The 21,874-nt window shown below is 40.9% G+C and overlaps 1 protein-coding gene and 2 long non-coding RNA genes across 4 annotated transcripts; 2 read left to right on the forward strand and 1 right to left on the reverse strand.

Annotated features, from left to right (window-relative positions):
• The first annotated feature begins 2,533 nt into the window (after positions 1 to 2,533).
• Positions 2,534 to 12,963, forward strand: LOC117934890. Its single transcript, XR_004654591.1, has 3 exons — positions 2,534 to 2,544; positions 10,389 to 10,395; positions 12,716 to 12,963. It is a non-coding gene; the product is annotated as an uncharacterized LOC117934890 (long non-coding RNA).
• On the reverse strand, positions 5,580 to 18,581 carry cd99l2 (CD99 molecule-like 2). 2 transcript variants are annotated; one of them, XM_034856869.1, is made up of 10 exons: positions 18,304 to 18,561; positions 15,450 to 15,509; positions 14,831 to 14,887; positions 13,701 to 13,829; positions 13,142 to 13,222; positions 10,593 to 10,661; positions 10,457 to 10,507; positions 10,245 to 10,364; positions 9,063 to 9,128; positions 5,580 to 8,125 (listed from the first exon to the last, which is right to left on the reverse strand). In XM_034856869.1, exons 1-10 carry the CDS (start codon positions 18,362 to 18,364, stop codon positions 8,064 to 8,066), a joined length of 756 nt encoding a protein of 251 aa, XP_034712760.1. In that variant the 5' UTR covers positions 18,365 to 18,561; the 3' UTR covers positions 5,580 to 8,063. The 2 variants fall into 2 exon arrangements, with proteins under 2 accessions (XP_034712760.1, XP_034712761.1); XM_034856870.1 differs by lacking the exon at positions 13,142 to 13,222 and having other exon boundaries at positions 18,304 to 18,581.
• On the forward strand, positions 13,148 to 13,732 carry LOC117934913. The gene is made up of 3 exons (XR_004654614.1): positions 13,148 to 13,241; positions 13,448 to 13,454; positions 13,651 to 13,732. It is a non-coding gene; the product is annotated as an uncharacterized LOC117934913 (long non-coding RNA).
• Positions 18,582 to 21,874: the final 3,293 nt, after the last annotated feature.

Genomic DNA, 21,874 nt, shown 5'->3' on the forward strand with positions numbered 1-21,874 from the left:
CAACAACTGTGATTGGTCTGCTTGCCGGTGGCTAGTCCACATAGCATTGTGGGATGGGAGAAAAACATGCTGTGGTCTATTGGCATTTCTTTAAACCAATCACAAACATATTGGGCGGTGCTAACCACCAGACAGAGCCACAGTGCTTCTGCAAATTAGTCTCTGGAAGGAACTTGATTTGGTGGAACACGTGTACGTTCAAAACTTGTTTTAGTCGTGCAACAGAAAACTCAGATTGGACAGATAGTCTAGCTATCTGTCTGGATTTACCCTGCAGAGATCTGAGGAGCAGTTAACCATAGTCCTCAGAACTCTACCGGAGTTTAGAACGCCAACACGAAGGAAGAGGAAGATAACGAATATATGACCAAAAAGAGCGGCAATTTCTGGCGGCAACAGGGCAATCCGGAAGTGGTTATAGACTACATTACCCCACGACTCAATTCCTGGTTCTTCTTCTCCATAAAAATGGAGAGGGTTATATAAATCCCACCGTGGTCAGAAAGCACAGGAGACACTTTGGTTCCTGTGCCTCCAGAGTCGCTCCTCGCTCCAGAGCTGATCATGTCTCTCTCTCTCTCACTCGAGCCCCCGCAGAAGCATAAATCCTGCTTTACTGTGCATGTTTTTTTTATTGTTTCTCTTACTTTATGTTGCCTTTCCGTGCCACCTTGTCCCTTTACTGTAAATCTATTGAATTTTGGGACGTGTGCGGGGGTGTGAGGAGGGGCGCATGCGCGATCACGGAAGGCTTGTATCACGTGGAGGCTCCGACAGTGTTGTTATCATTACTTAGAATTCCTCATGGGGGCGACAGAAACTACGCACTGTAGCTTTAAATTATAGGTAAATTATTAGAACTGTTTTCTGGAAATCCCACATCCAATCTTTACTTGTTCTCTCACGTTGAATGTGCTTTTTGATTTGTCACTTGCCAATCAAGAAAACAATCACATGACCAGCACTCAGTCATTTTGCCTTTATTTAAGAGTGTGTAGTCCACTTAATCTGGGACAAACAAACACGTCTATGTTCCAAAAACCTAACTATCTGGATGACAATTAGTTAGCTGGCTAACATCATGTTAGCTGGGATTATTAAAATATATTTCAAGAACATCAGGTTCAACCCCCACACCTCTGTCCTCCTCCTTTTGTCTCCTCAGTCCCTTTTATTGTGATGTGGATTTAACCTATAAATCACACTGTCTACCTGTGGCATGTCATCGTAAAAATCCTTTTTAATGTAAATAATGTGTCTAATTATGAGACGTTACACCTCCTAATGAGCCATACTCACTTCTGACATTCCACTTTAAAAAAAAATTAAAACAAAAGGAAGAATGAAAAACTCCAGTGTCGTTCTTGTCTTTTTAAATGGTTTTATTTTATTGGTTCATATTAGTAACATATGGCCAGAGTTATAGTGGAATAAGAGAGAAAGCAGAGTTCACTGTTACACTTCAAGCAATGAAAAACTGTCCAACATTCAGTTGTCAGAAAGACGCACAGAGTTCAACACTCGTACACTCGTCAGTGTGTCTACAGTACGTAGAGAAAAGCATGCATCCTAGTGTGTATGTGTCTGACAGCAGTACGTGTGTATGTGACAGGCAGCCTTGCAAAGCCAGCCCTCAAACATCACTTCATCTGTTGCTTTGCTGGGCGCAGACTGGTGAACCGGGGAGGGTGCAGGGCTGTGGCTGGCTTTGCATGCAGGGTGACAGGCACTGAGTGTGATGCAGGGAGAGGACAGGTGGGAGAGGACAGGTGGGAGTGGCACCTGTCATATGACGCAGCGCAGAGACCATACAGACACACTTTACAAAGCGAGCTATCAATACAATCCAGGCTTAGTTTATGCAATCACTTTAGGAAGCAGACTTTTGATGAGTCAATTGATGTTACTACGGTAATTAATTCTTGAGATCAAGCCCAGTCTTATACACACTTAAAGGAGCACTCCACTGATCTTATCTGTCAACACTGCGCAGGATATGGGGGAAAAAAGAATCGCCTGAAAAGTGAAGCCAATGCTGAATTGCCTTAAAGCTGCATTCTATCTCACTTCCAGCAGGGGGCAACCCCGTCGGCTTTATAAAGAAGTCTGTTTCTGTAGAAGACTGAGGAAATGAACCTACTTCTCACTTTATTATCTCAGTGAACATCCTAAAGAGTTTATGGTCTCAATCGCTACTTTCAAGTCTTCTTCAATACAGCATGATGTTTTTTGTTGTAAATTAGGGTCCCATTTATTTTAAAATAGATGATAAAGCAGGGTTTGCTTCAGGGCGTGTGAATGTTTTGTTTTTATAGTGACAGTGCCCTAATGTCTAATGCACTGTTCTTTCAATTTGGAGTGCTCCCAGAAGCAAGCTTTTACTATATATGTATTATCAGAAAGTGTCATGAATTGTCTAAATATTTGGGTAAATCCTTGATCCAATTATTTCCATCTGTAGTCGACTCAAGACGGCTGCTTATAGTTTTCTCTTTATGTAATCCCTTTTATGTTCTGATAGCCACGATTATTTGAGCACGCTTTGTAAAACAGACCTGATATGCTCCCTGAAACCTAAGGAGACTGTTGCTCCTCCACCAGTCCACAGCTCTCTACAGTTGGTTAAGCAGCTCCAAACAGCACAGTGTCCCACTAGCATTGTCCACACTGTCTCTTAAAGCCGTATTGACATCCACAGTGCCGGTAACAACGGCGTCATTCACACATTGTGTCTCCAAGTGAGCGTTGTACACCTCGTTACACATTATTTATAAGACATCGGTCGGCTCCATCCTCTTCACTTTGATCCATCGAGTCTTCATCCAACCTAATGTCTGTTAGATTCACCATTATTTTAAAACCCCTTTCTCATTCAAGCCCAATACATAAAGGCAAAGCCAATCACATTGCTCCATCTTTGGTGAATTTGTAGTTTTGCTACAGGCCAAAAGTTTTTTTTTTTTTGCTATATGAGATTAAGACATTGGATACATTCAGGAAACAGAAAAGGTTTGTTATTCAGTGTTTGCTTGGTGTGAAGCTCAGCTCTCTGCAGCCGGAGCGCGACCAAACACCAGCGCCTTCCGGTCCTTTGGGCCTCCCTTCATCCAAGGTAACCACCCAAAGGAGCTGGAGGCCTTGGGTGTTTGCTCTCGCTCGGGGGTGCAGCTACGGCGTGTAAGATGGATACTGTGGCGTCCCTGGGGGACTGTGTTAGGGTATAAGGCAAAGAGAGAAGCACCATTTTTGAATTACAGCTGACAGGGCGTCCATGCATGTGTCGTGCAAGGTGAACAGATCACTTACCCCCCCCCCCCCGCTCAGAGTCCCTGAACACACACATGTTTAAAAAAGCAGCTCGCAGGGATGTTGGATTGCTTTTTTTTTTAGCAGTTTCAGGCCATTTTTTAGTAGAGAACGAGGGACGCAAAGGTAATTGTGGGTAGAGGAGTATGCTATTCCAAGGCAACGTGGAGGAGACCGGGGTGTAGTATTCATGTAGGCCTGTGCTGCATCCTGTCAGATATGTAACACGCCACGACCGCTGTTCACAGCTCATACAACACATACTGCCTCGGGAGAAAATCCTTCACGTGTTCGCCTCTGTGTAGATACAGAGCGTTCTGTCAGACTCAGGTCGCCGATCGTTGCTCATGCTACGTTCACGGCACCTGTGTGCTTCCACTAGCTTCTGTGTTTTCAACATCTTGAGGAATACACTGGCTCCGTGGTTGGCGGTGTATTTTTAAAAGTAAAAATTTTGGCTCTTTGGTACCAAAGACCAACGCGCCACTTACCACCAGGGAACCGTGCGCATTCCAAGAGGCATGCATGCGTTATTATGGCGCCCACTGCTTTTATTGGCAAGACACGCCCTGCGTACGACTATTTATGACCACTCTCACATTATTTGTTTTTAATGATGCCTGATAACTTTTGTCTTCATGTTGTTGTGTTGTCTTTAGAATTGTCGGAGCTTGTATTGCAAGACAAACTTCCGACAATAAAGTTTTATCATATTTCTAAGCGTAACGAACGGGTGAGCTGTGAGTCGTCGCCTGCTTCTCGGTGAATGGTCGTAAGCGAGGGCCGGCTATCGGCCAGAAAAACTCAAATCTGAATCAGCAACCCTACTGACCAATCCAAGCATTTGAATGCTACGCAGGGCGTGTCTTGCCAAGAAAAGTAGTGGGATCGATAATACACAGGGCGGGAACGAGATTTACACACGAGAACCACGCAAAGAGCCTAAAGTCATAATTGTGACAATCATAAGCCTCACGTCAGCCCAAGACTGCCCATCAAGATGAAGAAACAACTTTAATGGATAGCGTTCAACAATCCTCACCCGCACAACTGCAAACATACGCTTGTCTTCCCAAGTTGTAAATATCACCCAATGACGTGAACGTGGCATTATTACGTCCGCCTTTTATTTGTCTGTCTGTAAGCAGGATTATGAAAAAACAACTGGCCTGATTTTCATGAAACTGTGTGTAAGTGTGTAGCATGGGCCGAGGAAGAACCCCTTCAGTTTGAGCGGATTTCTGAATCCCGGGACAGATGCCAAAATGATATTTAGTGAACGTTGTGAGAAAGGGCGTGGCCAGAGGTCTGCCCTCTCCGATTGCCCTTCTGGTTCACTCTAACATTGTGGGATAATTTAAATCCACTACATAAGTTTCCACAAATCCCCCTGCAGAGATCCTGAGCAGTGCTATAAAACGACAGACGGACTAAATATCAGACAGTGTAGAAAACGGTGAATGATTTCAGATGCAGCCCAGATCTTGTTCAGGAACGTACGAGACCTCTTTTGGCATTAGACAAACCGTTGGCAGTACAGAACAAGTAAGCCGTAACTATCTACAAAAAGTGAAGCTAAGTTATTAGGAAAGTCGGGTACAAAGTGTAAAAAGAGCAGGCGAAGAGTGTAAACTCACACACACACACTTAAGAGTATATATAATATGGAGCATAAACGTGCTCTTACACGGGGCTACAGTAAAAGGTACAAACACACAACTGCTCACGGTAATATGTACAACCATCACAACTTTCCAAAAGCACTCGTTATGACATTATTCAACATTCTAAAGCTAACTACTGCTGCTAACTTCATCTACACGGCTAAAGCAGACTTCGAATTCTTTTTTGTTTTAAATGCATATCAATTCAACCAGTATCGACATCATTCACTACTCTCTCACATGTCCACTCCTGGAAAACTTCCATGGTGGCCATTTCCAAGTCTACTAAAGACATTACCTTATTAAAAAATAAAAAGCGGAATCATTTGTCATCAATGCATTCTTGGGCCAATAGCGGCCTGTTCTACAGTATCCGAAATCTCTAGCTTCTGTGTTGACGTGATGCTAATTTCAATTTAAAAGTGGCCACCACGGGATAAGGACCAACTCAAGTTCTGCTGCATACACTGGCACCTCACCGCTAACACGATAGAACATAGTAAAAACAATATTAGCTTCTTAATATAGCAATTGCATCTTCAACAAAAGTCACATTTCACACGTTTCTGGCTGTCCACGAGCCTCGGCACAGCCTGCTTTTTTTTTTTCTGGAAACAAAGTGCTCAGGTTTTCTCCTTTTTCAGACAGCTTCCCACTGAAGGAAGATCCTGCTCCAATGAACAGAGGCCGAGAAGAACACGCTGTGCATTTTTAAGCTCTAACTGCAGTGGAACCGATTCAGCTAGCATCACTTTTATGCTACAAGTATGGTGAGTTGTTCTTGTTGAATCTGACCGTTCTTTTGCACTCAATTTGTTTTTTGACTTAACTTTTAGCTGTTTCGCATCACGATTATTTCACCATCTTTGGAAAACCGAGCCCTGCTCCCGTCCTTAGGCATCAATAAAAGGCTAGTTGGAACAAAAAACTGAATCTATTTACACTATAAAAAGTCACAGGTTCTAAGTAGATAGAAATGTTTGCATGCCTTATTTTTTCCCCCACTGCAAAAAGATCCAAATCTGAATAAGGCAACTTTGTACATCAAGATAAACAACGTGAGGAGCAACTGACAATGTGAACAGTGGCTAGCTGCAGTAAGTCCAGTATACGAGGTGTGTCCCAATAATGGACTCTATCTGCTAATAGTGGAGCCTATTTCAGAGCAACACCTGTACCAAGTGGGTCAAAATGTAATTAAACATTCTGGGAAACTTCACCTAATGAGTATAGATAGGATTATCATAATCATAATAGCAGAGTACGTTTAAATGCACACCAATATTCCACTTTTTTCCAATATTTTCCCGAATATGACAATGTTCTAAATTTGATACAGGTCGTGTAAACAGCCTATTTTATTTGGATATTCTGAAAAAATCCTTTTACTTAATATAGCATTTTCTGATTAATTTGGAGTCTGCGTCTGCATCAGGGTTTTTACTGCCGTTTGTGACAGTTTACGGCTGTGTGTTGCTACGGTTGTTGGACACACACCAACCAGCCGGCAGTTTTTAGGGCTGCGGTCAAGATCGTTTGCACGGCTAAATGTAAACGGGAATGTCAGTGGAATATTTATTTTCATTAGCCATGTAAACAGCTGAATATTGTCTTTTTTCAGAATAAGGGAAAATACAACATGTGCATGTAAAAGTGCACGGATTATCTCCTTGATATGACAATATAGTAAACAGAAAATGTAATAAATGAAATAAAAAAGTCACATGTTGATTGCTAGCGACAAGACATTGTGAGTGAACATCATGGTTACATAGTGTAACGTGAGTTCTATGAGTGCAAGCTTGAGCCGTAACATCAACTGGTTGACTACCTTATCTGACAGTAATACACATTCCACCACTTTTTCACAGTCAATAAGATAATCAGTTGCTACAAGGCTTTGAATAGAAATCTTGGGAATCTTGTGGTATGTTCTCCATTTACTGTCTACTCATCTGTGGTGAGCAAAGACAACTCCAAGTCATGGATTCTGAGCCAGATTCCATCATTGTGCATCAACAAAAGTAATATCTACGACTTGATAATCAGTTATGTGTCAAAACTGCTGTGTTCCACTCAAAGTCAGGATATGAGATATTGCTGATCAGGGCCTGAAGTTAACTTGTTTTGGCCACAGGCCGCTATGGCAGCTGGGTTTTAAAATCCATTAGCCACACAGGCTTTCTACCAGCCAATATAGTTTTTGCTTCATAAAAGGTGAAACACAGGAAATGCACGAGCATCGTTCCTGAACTTGTTAAGAACACACATTTGAGATCAAATCCAAGGAAATGGGGACTTGGTTAAAATGGGTAAGAACGGTGCCAAAACAAATCCCATAGGGTAGCCAATGAGGCAGGTAGATTGAAAGTTCCACCCGCCAATGACAAAATGTACCTGCATTTTGGTGTGGGTGCTAATTTCAGGCCCTGTTGCCGATTACTGAAACACAACTTTTTGTAGTCATAAAAAATGTAATGGAGGAGAAAACACTGGGCATGTATCGCAGCGTTCACTGGAAGTTCAGCTGGAATTACCTGACCAAACTCAATCAATCAGGAAACTAATCCGCCTTAAATCCAGTCCACTGAACAGTGACTGACTCCCTGTGAACTTAGAGAAGCTTGACACACACCCAGAGGAGTTTCTTTCTCCAATGTATAATAAGATAATCCATTTTTTTTGTATTTCATTTTTCAGTATTTTGACGTCCCTGTGTGTCTGGAGCTCAGCAAAATGCTACAGACTAGAGCTCCAGCTCACAGCGGAGGAATCACAGAGAACATGCTAAAGGCTGGATAACTGTAAAAAAAAATTGTAGTATTGTTTAAACCGTAAATAATAAATTACTATATACACACGTACATTTGGCAAGGTTCAATACACTGTAAGCCATGTTTACATCATAGAATTAAAAAAGAAAAATCTGTGTTCACATTCAAATCGCAACCTTCATAGCACAGAGCTGCAGGATCCACCAGGACATGCTACAATAGACAGTCTATCCTGTAGCGCTTGTGTGTGTGTGTGTGTGTGTGTGTGTGTGTGTGCGTGTGTGCGCGTGCATGTGTGTGCATGTGTGTGTGGTGTTTGTTACACAGCATTCTCTTCAGTGGGAGGCTCAGCATTGGGTGGCTCCAGGAGAGTCTGTTGGACTGCAGAGGCAGAATAAAACACAGACGGGTGGGGGGGTTGGAGTTTATACACACATCATCTCGATCAGCTGTTACGAATGACAAGTGAGTGTTTTGACAGCGTGTTATTTAAATGTATGTTAATAGTTTCTCATTATTAAAAAAGGGAAGAAAAAAGGTCTTGGGGGGGAGGGGGGTGTCTCTGTCTGTGTTTGACTGACTGCAGCTGGCAGGCTGCCAGAGTGTCAGTGTTACACCCAGGTGTTTACTCCAAATGAGGAAATAGAACATTGAAAGTTTGCATTCTACGGATGAAATTGAATAAATTCAAAATATTTGCGGTCATGACTAAAGCTTATATCATGCAAGAGAGACAATAAAAACAGAGTAAAAAATGTCATATTGACATTAAGGGGGGGTTGATTGATTCATGGCATCATTTCATGCACTGAGTAACATGCAAGAAAACACTCCACCTTAAAAGTCGGCGGTATCTGCCAGCGGTAGCCTTTGGGCGGCACAGTGATTTCAATGATTTTTTTTTCTTGTCCAAAGCTGTTAACTAGTAAAGATGACAAGGCAGCAAAACAACCTTTTGTTTTATAGTTATAGTTGACTAATGTGTGTGTGAACTTTCCACTGCAGGAACAGTGGTTAAATAACCTTCAAAACGAGCCACAGCTTAACCGCACACATGTGGTGCCCAGTGTTTTTTGTTGGAGAGGGTAAGTCCCTTTGGGGTAGACTTTAAGCTTGTTCACTTTGTAAACCTATTACATGCACAAACAAGATATGTAACATAAGAAAGGAAAGGGGAAAAGCAAAAAAATCATAATTTGAGCACTTTTTTAGCGAGTGCTAGGGGGCGCCATTGTGAAACCAAAATATGGATTTTACCTGTTAAAAAAAAAAAAAAGGTTTATCTAATGAGAGTGGAGTGCAGTGGGGATGTGTTTACCTTGTGGTTCTGTAGCCACCACGGCCTCAGGGTTCTCAGCCTTCACCATGTCAGTATTCAGGCTCTCTGTCACAGCACAACACATTTAGTTAGCATCGACAAATACAAGTATTGTGCTGCTTTGACCACTGCTACTCCCACTACTGCTTCTAGTGTTACTAAATGTAACTTTATCTATTGCTGATATGATTTTACTATTAGTACTAATAATTGGGCATTTTCTACTGTGTTGTGCTGCACCAGCTATTCATAAATGAATACAGTCTAAACAAAGTCCTTCCTAAGTTACTAGCTAATTTCAAATATAGTGGTTTACCAAATCAGGTTGCATCATTAAAACTTATTAAAGACTTTAGATCATTAGCATCTAAAGTGCTGTCCAACCTTTTTTGTCTTAGTAAATTACACATATTAACCCACAAATATGACATGTGGAGTTACCCAAGGCTCCATTCTGGGGCTTCTTCTGTTTAACATATGCATGCTTCCACTGGCGCAGATTATGGAAAACAACAAGATAAGTTACCATAGTTACAAAGATTACACAGAACTTTACACAACCATATCACCAGGGGACTGGTTTTTAGGAGACGGAGCATTGAGTTGCCCGCTCCTTACTGTATTTGCCTAAGGATGAATCCATGCTACTTTATGCAAATCAGGGGCGGCTTGACTCCCCTCATCTCTCAAAAACTTCCATAGATCTTTTTAAACTGACTGTTGATCTAAAGTGAAGACAGATTTAGCAGTTGCGGCTTTTTTCTCACATTAAGTGTTTACAGGAACACATTTCATTGACCTATTTATGTAAAATAAGCAACTGTTTTTAAACGAGCCGCCATGTTTCTTTGATTTGAAATCGGGGAGCAGACTACCCACGAGTAAAGCGTTCGTCCAATCAGGTGTAGCCACAGCGGTTGTACGAGGGTGTAGCCTGTTTTCTTAGTATGTCAGAAATTGATATCTGCTGGTTGTAAACCAATCAAGCGTCCAATGCAGGGAAGCAGGGTGATCCCTTACGTCAAAAAAAGCCACAGTGGACATGTACTTTTAAACCGTCATAAAGGCATTCAAACGGTACAGTTTTAGTATCGTCGTTTCTAGCCGTAACAGCAGCAGTAGAGACGAGGTTAATGTCCTGAGGGACTGACTCCTCTAATGACTGCAGTGCAAAAGCCTTACGTTGTATGCTGAAGCACAGTTTCTTCTTCTGGTAGGAGATGTAGCTGGTGATTGCACCCACCAGCGCCATAGCAACCGCACTTGCAATCCCTGCAATGGTGCCCACTTCTGCTGTGGTCTCTGCAAGCAAACACACACACACAGATATACAGTAAAGTCTGGCAGCGGTACCGACGATTTATAAACACACACTGGAGATAAAGAAGACCCACCGTTGTTGTCGTCATACTGGTTAATTTGATCATCCCTGCTTGGACGGCCACCTGTGGAAACACAGAATAACAGCACGGTTAAATCCTTTCTGAGACTGAGTTTTAAGTGGATTTCCTAGAAAGGTGCACACATTACCTTTGCCTTTGTCAGGATTGTAGGTGTTGTCTTTGCCGACATCAAACAGATCGTCGTCAGTAAATCCACCTGAAATAGGAGTCGGAGATAATCACCACGCATTAATATAGCAATCGCTAAATGATAAACTTGAAGAAAGCTGCTTAAAGCCAAAGGAAACTCTAAATTATGGATCTGCATAGAGCTGTATTTGTTAATTATGGGGTTGTTAAAGTACTTTGGTGTGTGTGTGATGCCGAAGCTTCAGCACAAACGATCTCTCCATTTGGTTCCTCTCACTCTGTTGTGTTTTCAATAGGGCTGGGTTAGAATAATTGTTTGAGTCATCTGATCTTGATTAAGGATATCCTTACATGTCCCAGTCCAAGCTATTTCAGTGAGTCAGCAAGCACAATCCCAGTGCCTCTCCTAAGTGGAATGCTGCCATCATTAATCATTTTGACTACACCTGTGCTTTTCCTACTATGACATGTCAACATGTCTGCCATGAAAATTTCTATTACCCATCATTAACTTTTTGGGGGTCGATTCTTAACGTAAACATTACCTGGTGGAACATAAAAACATTTAGGGTGGATTTTTGCCTGTACAATTTACAGCATTTTATATCCAAGCAAAATTGATATTGTAACTGAAATTTTCCTAACCCATCAAAATCTAAATGTAATCAAATCAGGACCTTGTGAATCAAAGTCTGGCGGATTTGGAAAATTACTGGCCCTAGTTTTCAGTGCAGGTTGTAGACACGCTGGACTTCCATGATCTGTGATTCCAAATGGCATTTGATGTTTTGTGTAACTTGAAATGCTTTGCTCATGTACTGTATAAATAAACAAGTTTCTTGCATTTTTAGGTTGAAAGCAATTTGCGTATGATGCAGAATTTTTACTTATATAGACTGATACCGGATTTTTGAGGCCGATAGTGATAGATGTTTCAGAGTGTAAAATATCTGATAACAAATAGATTTTTTTCTTTTCTAAACCAGATGCACACTAAGCTAAAGCGGGAAAAAACGGAATTCAGCCAACATGCACTAGTGCAGATCTAGCTGCAAAAAGTTATTTATGATGTGTCGAACGATTTTACAATCTTGCACTCATACTAGCTATACATGATTATATATTGTAATGTTGATCCCCAGCAGTCTTGTACATCAGGGAACATTTCATTATTCAAAATAATGATGCATTTAATCCATTGAATCAAGATCACTTCACATAGCTACGCACAACAGGTTATTTAATTACAAAAATAAAAAAACATATTTCATTCTTAAGCAATTAAACTGAAAGAATGCAGAAAGATAGGAAAGGACAGCGTTACTGTATCAGCATAGAAGGAGGGGGTGATGAGCAACAGATGAAAACAATAAGCTGCCTCTCTCAGACGAGTGTTATTTAGTTCTTTTGTAGAACTCGACAACAGAGCACTTATTCAAGCAGACTGTGTGGACAGCTGTCCTAATGGATGAGCCACACTTGATTTTAATGAGCTGTACACGCTGCGGCTTTGGACGTTTTACTGGAAAGTCCAACTGACTGAGGAGAGTCGTACATTAACTGCTTATTCTTCTTTCAGAGGTTTTCAAATACTGCAAATTCAGATGTTGGGAGAATTTCCGCTTTACTTCTGGACACTACCAATTACTTTGCCCGATTTGAGGATGTGTGTGGGAGAGTTGGAGAACTTGAAAGAAGACACATGTATGAGGTCACAGTGTAGAGAGCTCAACAGAGGGGTTCCGGAAGAGAAAATCCCATTCATTTTTTCGACATGGATTTTGATTATTAGCCATAATGTCTAAGCCAGTGGTTCTCAAAATGTTGTCAATAATGTACCATAATGTACAATAATGAATTGTTTCTTTAAGCCAAGTACCCCAAAACCAGCGCTAATCATTTTTGGTAGAAAATAAAGTCTATATAAAGAGGAACAGCGATGTCAGAGATGGAGGGCCGTGGATCGCCGGAGCTCGGATGGAGTCAAAACGGAGCCTTTGAACCGTTACATTTTTTGCCATTTTTGAAATTATCTTGTGCCGCATCAAATGTTTTATGTTCGCAATTCAGCTCATAGCTGCTTGGCTTGGTCCCAAGCTTAAAACTCTTTATATATATTAGCGTTTTTTGAAACGTCAATGGAGATATAGAATGGGGAAAAACACTTCCGGAACCAGAGCCATTCATAAAGTGGGCGGTCACTGTTGAGCTCTAGATGAGTGGATAGGCTGCAGTATATTTACGAGGGCAATGCTTCTTTATAATCTTTCACCAAACAAATCAAATGTAAAATGCCCAGCCTTAAATATACTGTACGTCACTGATAATGACTTTCCATCTATTAAAGCCGCTATGTGTAGAACTTGTTTGGGATTGGGGGGGGGGGGGGGTTTCAGCTGTCCACTAGATTCAGACATGTCTGAGATGTTGACATTCTACACATAGTGGCTTTAATTTCACATGAAATCTTTTACAATGATGATCTTTGGAGTGATAGCAAACTCATGTGTAACAGATGCTTATCCTGCGGGAGACACTCCCACCCACCTCCCTGCCCCTTGTTCTTATCCTTGCCACCAATGTCATTGTTGGGGTCCAAGGCGTCAGCCAGGTCGAACTCATCAGCAGCTGTAGAGTCAGAAGTTCCGTGGTCAAAGTGTTTGCAAAATAACAGGAAAAAGCAGGAGTTTAAAAAAAAAAACACAACATAAACTGAGAGGGTAATAACTTAAATTCAAAAGACAATTCAAGTAATGCATGCTATCACATGTGAGCAAACTAACACATGATATAAAGGGTTTGTTACCTCCCTAATAATCCAACGATCATTTATAGCACTCCCACCAGCAACAGGCTGCTGGTACTTAAAGAGTAACTTTCGGAGCCTGGTTTCCCATGAATTGGTGTGTAAGTGATTAAAGTGCACAAAAAATCTTTGAAATTAGTCCAATATTTAGTGAGAACGCTGTAATCGGAAGCTGCAATCCCGCACATTGGGCAAATGTGCATCGTCAATTTCCATCCACCAAAAGTGCTGACTTTTTTGCTACTAACAGGCTCACGAGGAACGCTGGCTATAAACAAAGAGGAAGCTGCAGTCTCTCACCTGGCTTGGGTTTGGGCTTGACGGGGGCCTTGGTACCTGAAGGGGCTTTTGGCCCAACCTTGGGTGGTGCTTTGGTGGTAGTGGAGGTGGTGGTGGCACCGACATCTAGGGAATCCTCCAGATTAAAGTCTACACACAACATTGAATTATTAGTCTTGCGTTGCCAGATCTATCGCCACAGCGCTGTGGAGTATTCTCTGGCAACACCACAGATGCATTGTGGAGTAGGAGGCAAAAAAACGCTCTGGGTTGGTTTGCAATTCTTTAAAGCAATTACAATGAAAAGCTCCGGACACAGCAACAGTGGCTCTGCTACAAAGTCTCAGGAAGGAACCTGTTTTGGTGGAACATTTGCACCCAGGTAAAAGAAAACGCCACATACAATATTGAATTAAGTTAACCGTCGACCCAATACAGTAACGTGAGCAATTTAAATTAGCTCGATACATGGTTTAACCTCATTAGCTCTTACCAGTGTGTACTTCGTCCACAGCAAACCTACAGATCGGTCCCAAAACATTCCAGTTAGAGAGGAAACGCTGTAAACATATTCCTTGTAAATCTTTACAATCATTCCCCAAAAGAGCCGAGCAGGCCTGTCCAATTTTCTTGAAAACTTGCGTGTAGCTTTCTAGCTCAAAGCTTGCCGTTGTTTCCCAAAGAGAATGAACTGTGAGAACGGCGACACACAGAGTGCGGAAAGTGAGCCACATCCGGAGAGAACTAAACGTTCATCCAGACTATCGACATACAGATCCACTGACTTCAGTTGTGATCAGTACGCCGTCAAATGTTTCACGCACATTCATAAGGCGCGTCTAAAACCTGCCATAGTTGGAGTTGAAAACACAAAATTTAAGACTGTGTTGCAGAAGAAAATAGTTTTTAAAAAGTCAATGTATGAATGTTAAATGCTATTTCCTATTTTCTCCCAGATGAGCTGCAATGGAAGGACTTAAAACTCAAACAAACTGTCACAGGGTTTTTTTTTGCAGTCCTGCTCCCCTGTTCCTCAAATCATCTGAAAACATTTTGTTCACTGGTTTCCAAGATGGTGTTGTTTTACATCTTAAGATATAATTATTTTAGAATGACATGATCAGTGTATCGGTAGCTACAGTGGTTCTTACCTCCTCCCGTTCCTCCAGCTGGTGCGGCTGGCTTTGCGGGCTTTGGTGGGGGGGTCACTGTTGTGAAAGTGAAAGATGAATTATGAACTATGTCTTACTAATCATTAGGACTGTCACTCGTTAGAAAATATTTAATCGTGATTAATCAAATTATTGTCCATAGCTAACTCTAATTCTAATTCTGAAAGTGGATTGTGGATTTTTTCTGAATTCGTGGCCAATGAGAAATGTATACTGAAATTTAGGTTTTTAACATGTAAAACCCCAAATTGATCATATTTTAATTTCAAAGATGTGAATTCAGTACAAATTAATTCAGATCAGACATAGTCTTCACAGTAAAATATTTCAATATTAAGTAGTCAGTTGCTGTTAAAGTTCAACGAGGTATGTCTCTTATCAGCAACAGAGCTGTTAGTTTGTGAACAGTGTTTTCTGTTGGAGATGGTATGTCCCTTTGGGGGGGGGGGGGGGGGGGGGACTTTGGGCTTTTTCACTTTGTAAACCTATTACATGCACAAAAAAAGATATAAAACACAATAAAGTAAAGGGAAAAAGCCACCAAAAAACATAATATGAGCAATATTTACACGGGTGAATGGAGTTTTATTGTACTTACATGGTTTACTGTCGTCGTCATCCTCCAGAGCATCGGACAGTTCAAAGTCCTGAGACAGGACTACAGTCCAGAGAAGACAGACGGACAGACAGAGGAAGCAGATATGTTACACTGAATCTGACACATGAAACCCAAAAGGACATTCCTAATCACATACTTTAGGTAGGGCTGGGCAATATATTGATAATATATTGACATTCTAAGCCGGCCTTCTATGATTGATTTGCTCCAAGCAGGCGGGACTGGAGTGGGTTTTTTTTTTTTTTCAGCCACTGTTAACATTTTTGCGAGCTACATGCTAATGGCAGAAAATCTCATCTTGGCTGCCAGTGTCATTCTTCCCAATTCCGGGTCATATTACTCCTGAAACATTTTTTGTTTATGTACTATTTGGTTTGAAAGCCTTTTATTTGCAATTTTGCCTGTAGAACTTGCTGCTATATTATATTAAGTACCCAATGCTAACTATAGTAGCTACATGGTAACATCAGTAAACAATATCATCTGGGCTGCCAATGATTCCACTACAACCTAACATTAGCATACTGCTAACTATTAAGTAGCTACATGCTAACGAGACATAGCTGTAATCTCGGCCGATACTGGTCATTTCTCCTTAAATTCTGAATACAGTTGGGACATGTTCAGTTGTGTACTATTTGGTTTAGAAACCTTTACTGGTGATTTTTTTTTCACATTACAAAGTTCTTCTATATACACCATTGCAGAAGTTCCAGCTCTGGAGATTCCAGAAAGCGTGCTGGCCAATTAGAGCAGACTGGATTTTGTAGGGAGGAGGGACTAAAGAGACAGGTGCACCTACAGAGTGTCTCATACAGAGGGTGAATACTAATACAGCAGTCATGGGCATGTAAACATGTTCTAGTACAAACAAAAAATGCAGAAGTATAATCCTGAAAATGCTATATAATAATTGCCCTTTAAACTAGCAAAGACACTTGTGTTGGGCTTTGTGCTGCCCACTTAGTCATTATCTCCACATCATTGGTAATGATTTATCAAAACTCTCATTGTGTTAACATTTTGTGAAAGCACTAATAGTCAACACTACAACATCGCTGCAGTATCGCCATCAATGTATTTGGGTAAAAAATATTCTGATATCTGATTATTTATTTTTTTCATATCGCCCGGCTCAAACTTTAGTAATGTGGAAATTGCTCTCTTTGATTTTTGGGGGGATTTTTTTTATTTGTAGAGGTGCCACCATTTCACTGATCAGTTTTCCCAGCCCCGCGGGTGTTACTGAGTCACACAAAGACCAAACCCCGGCGCCAAACTGGGCCCATGCGGCACTAATCCATTCTTGTTGTCTGAATTTCAGAACAGAGATCATTTACCAGACACCAGACGGAAACAAAAGCAGAGACAAACAAACACGTGGTGTGTGTGTTTGTGTGTGTGTGTGTGTGTCACAATATCCACATTTTAACATGTAGCTGCAGTAAAGGACTTTAATGTATACAGTACCATATCCTTGTGAAGCCCCACATATACTATTGATACACATTAGACCAAAATGTAAAGATAACTGTAAGCAGTGTTAATAAAGAAAGACAAGATTACCGGGCAAATATACAAGAATGCAAAGTGTATACACTCTAGCTAATTGTGATGTATGCTGTAGTGTTCCGTTCACTCTACTCTATCCTTCTCTATGTGTTTTTGGAATCTGGTCTTTTTTCTTGTTCTGCTGTCACACCTCACTGCCCTCTGGGAATCAATTCAGATTTCACGGTGTCATTTTCTAAAATTTTATAGACCAAATAACTAAGCGATGAATCGACTAAGAAAATAAATTGTTGGTTGCAGCCCTATCCGATGTTCAGCGACATCAAATCTTTACCTAACCCTGACTAATATTAACATTAACATAATATATTAAGCTATTTTATTTTTAAATGATGTTTAAACTACCTGGCATACGCTTTTTCAATATTATGCCTAAAACCCAACCCACCGGCTTGGGGAGCCAAAATGAATTCAAATACTTTACATCTCATTTGAATAATCAGCTTTATAACATTGCATTTACTAGCCAAAAACAGATTGGGGGGGGATTTTTATTTTTTTAGTTTCTGACTGCAGCTTTTCTGTCAGTCTATTAAATAATGGGTTATGAATGAAAATCATGCAGCTCTTTGGAAGAAACAATCCGAATAAAATGCAATCAAATGTCAACGAGCTCCCTCTGCCTGCACCTGGTGGTCTGTGTGCTGCTAATCATATGAGGTGGAGATAATTGGGGCGTGAGGACACGTGCTATTATACAGAATTAAATCATTTTGCACTTAAATTATTCACCTTTGAGTGACTAACTTTCCATACTAATCAGCACTGAGAGAGTGACCTCATTGTCAGCATGGCATGTGCAGCTGCAATCCAGACAGACAGGCAGGATGCTCTGGGTGGTGCCACATCACTTTGATCTATATTAAACCTAACATTATATTTTAGTGATATAGCCTATATTATTATTATATTAATAGTTAAAACAACAAGACGCTGTTGCAAACTCCATACAGCCATGTAATATTGTGTAATTACTGAATCTATTACAGCTGGGTAAGATCAGCATCAGAAGCCTAAAAACTGAAGCAAATGAAGCCACAACAACGGAAATACTGTTAACGTCTATTAGGCGTGTGTGTGTGTAATAAAAGATTATTTTTTTGCGAGTGGACATGTAGGCTAATGAGTGGCTTTCTGCTCCCTGTCTCGTTAACGTCTGTTCCCAGGCCGGTAGACCGTTACTCGGCCTTGAATCAGAGTGCGGCAGCGGCACAAAAGGCGAACATGTGGGTTTGGTGGGGTGTGCGGGACAAAGCCTTACCTTCCAGCGGCAGCAGCAGCGCCAGCAGCAGGCAGAGCGACCACAGGGAGCGGTTAGCCATGACTCCGGTCTCCACACTCACAAACACAAACAAAGTCGTTACTAAGTGGTAATACAGCGGTCAAATACCGGGCCAGACACCGTTCCGTTTTCTGCAGCCTGCGTTTCAGTACCGTCTCACAGAAAGCCGCATACAAGGCGTTCACTATTGCCCCCAGTGACACTCCCACATTGTGCCACTTCCTGCCACACCTTTCAAAATAAAATCCTCTACTCAACAAGAAAGCGAATAGGCGATGCAACGGATTTAGTTCTTCCACCAACAAAATGTGAATTTCAGCAATGTAAAATAGCCCTTTACTATTTGAATTGTACATGATAAACATGCACTTTCAGTCACGTTCTGCATTTAAATAATCCTATCTCCTCCTTTTATTTTTAACACATGAAAACACCCTGCTTTGAATTTAAATGAGTGACGATTAGTTCCAGTTGGTGTGCCTCACATTAGCACTCGGGTCACAGAGGAAACCCAGTTTTTCTAAAAGAGAAGGTTGTTTAAAAAACACGTACTGTTGTTCTTAAAGTAGTGCTTTTTTCCAAAATCCTTAAATAGTCTTCCAACCATTTTGGTGAAAAAATGAATGACTATAGAATTTATTTTAGAGAAAATGATGGTTACCTCTGGGACCTTATTGTTTTTTTCCACACCTAAAAGTTCAATTACCTCTTTTTTCTTTTCTTTTTAAGATTATTTAAACAAAAGCATCTACTCCTCTCTCTGGAATCTATTGATATGCAAATACATCATAATGGGTTTAGGGGAGTAACGATGACATCATTGATACGCGAGTATGCAGCTTAAAAAAAGTGAGGATTCGTTTGGACAATCAGCCAAAACAGTGAAGAACATGTGTTTGCACCCAAAAGCGTTTCTGTATTTATGGCCCCTAAGGATTCTACATACTATTGGTGCATGTTGAATAGGCTAGTCGACCCGGATTGGCTTCCAAAATAGTTGGGATGTCACAAAATCTGTTTGGTACGTCCAGGTGTTATGTTGCATTCCAGGCAACCCGTAACCCGTGTTTTCACAACCTTCGACCTATGAAAGTGGTTAACACTTTACTACTAAATATGATCAATATGTTTTCATTAACAGGTTATGTAATGCAAACTGAACTTCTCTCAACTCTGTCCTTCCATCTGTGTGCATCCTTGTCCCAGAAATGCTTGTTACTAACTTAGCTCTGGGGAGCTTATTCCACGGAGTCCTTATGTCTTTTTTTTGCCCATCATGTTTCTTTGGATTAAGGCAAGAGTATATGGCTGCAGCCTGGAGCATCCCGTCTCGTCCGTCCCGTCTCATGCGGTGCCGTCTCATGCGGAGGTGTGTCCAACGGTAAATCCAGAGGGTCAAAAATGCGAAATCGGGAATAATTTTCCAGATGGATGGTTGCGTTGACAAGATAAATGCAGACTATCGTCTGGAATAAAATAAACCTGCGTCAACTATCATGCTAATGAATAAAATACTTTTAATATTTGGTTTTAACGTTTAGTTAAAAAAAAAAACACCATGAGAGAGAGACGCAAAGGGTCACAGGCAGTCTCGAAGTAGGGACGGCTGCATCGAAGAGCAAACTTCTGAATATGGGCACCCGCTCTACCAACTGAGCTTTTTGTGGGTGCCCGGAAAGAACGGAAAACACCAAATATCAAAATTATTTTATTAATTTGTGTTTTTGCCGTTACTATTAAATTAAAAAATAAATAAATATTGAAAGTATTTTATTCATATGCATGATTGCCGTTACTGTTTAAGTAACGGCAATCACGCAAATGTTTTTTTTAAACTAAACATGTACATAAGATAAACGCAGACTATCATACTGATGAATAAAAACACTTAAAATACGTGTTCGTCTATAAAATAAATGCAGATTATAGACAAACTAAAAAAAATCCTTCTGCCATCCCCGAGTTTCTACTTTTCAGAATAAAAGCTTGCATCTGGAATGAAATACTATATCTCTCTTACTTTTCAAAGTAAAAGCTCACGTCAACTTTTAATGAATAATATATTTGGTGTGTTTTTAAATATTTAAAAATATGTGTCCGTCTCTCAAATAAATGCAGATGATATGCAAACTAAAAAAATCCTTCTATAGCTGCAACTTTGATTTAAGTTGCAGCTATAGACCGTAGCTTCCAAGACTGTGGCAGCAGAGATACGCAGTCGAATGCAGGACGGGTCCCAGAGACCCGAAGGCCGATGCCGCGTGGGTAGAAAACTACATCCGCATTCTGCCCCGGGTCCCAGAGAGCCAACAGCCGAGGCAGCGACTGTAGAGCTACAGTCAATTGCTCTCGCCATGCTGATAAGCAGTTATTTGCAGCAATGTCCCAGTGAAGTGTGAAAACAATATAGAATATACAATTAAAAAGTCTTGGAAAGCGTGTAACATGTTTAATTTTGTAGTCTTGTTGTTGTGAGTGCAGATCGTGGATTGTAACCCCTCCTCTGTAGATCCTGCCGTTAGATGGCAGAAACGGCTGCGTCGCTGATGCAGGTTTCATCAGATGCAGCTACGTTAATATGGAACAACACAAGCATAACATTCAGAAATGAGCAAACTATATGTGGCCTATGGCAAAATGGTTACTTTAACAGTTTTTTAACGTTTTTCAATTGATTGCAACAAATGTGGTCACGAATTTACCCGTGACTCCATCTGCAAAATTATTCGCGATATCGTAATTTTGACCCTCTGGTTTTACCGTTGGACACAGCTCCGTATGAGACGGGACCGCATGAGACGGGACGGACGAAATGGGACGCTCCAGGCTGCAGCCATACCCGTCTCGATTAAGGTGGCACCTAAATCGTTGCAGCTGTCCCGGTGGTCTTGCTCTTCGCCCTGTTTTGACCTGTTACAATTGGCTACCATCTGCCCTGCTACGTCCTGCTACTCTCTGCTATGCTCTGTTACACCCTGTACCGCCCTGCTACGCTGTGAACTACTACAACTACTCTTCCTAGTCATAGTTCCATTATATTTTTTGTGACTGTTATTGACACTGTTCATCACACCCCCAACCGGCACCGTCAGACACCACCTACCAAGAACCTGGGTGTGTCTGAGGTTTCCCCCTAAAAGGAAGTTTTTGTCATCACTGAGGTTTCTTCCTTAAAGAAGTTTTACCTCGCCACTGTCCCACTAGTTGCTTGCTCTTGGGGGAATTACTAATTGTTGGATAAAATAAAAAAAATTAATTTGAATTGAATTGAATCATACTTCTACATTTCAGAGGGAAATTGCAGCCTACAATACTTTTTTACTCTACTGCACATTTTTTTTCTTACATTTCATAACTAGTTAAATTATCAATAAAACAAAAATTCATATATTAGAGATTTTTTTTTTAATGAACAGAGATTTGTGTGTCATAACTTTGTTTTTCTTCTTCCCATTTCCATTATTCATATCACGTCCCCTCAGATTATTGTTGTGACCCTTTGGAGGGGCCCAACCCCTATGTTGGAAACCATCACGTCTCAGTCTATAGT

The sequence above is a fragment of the Etheostoma cragini genome, chromosome 19 (genome assembly GCF_013103735.1).
Source record: "Etheostoma cragini isolate CJK2018 chromosome 19, CSU_Ecrag_1.0, whole genome shotgun sequence".
Lineage (NCBI taxonomy): Eukaryota > Metazoa > Chordata > Actinopteri > Perciformes > Percidae > Etheostoma > Etheostoma cragini.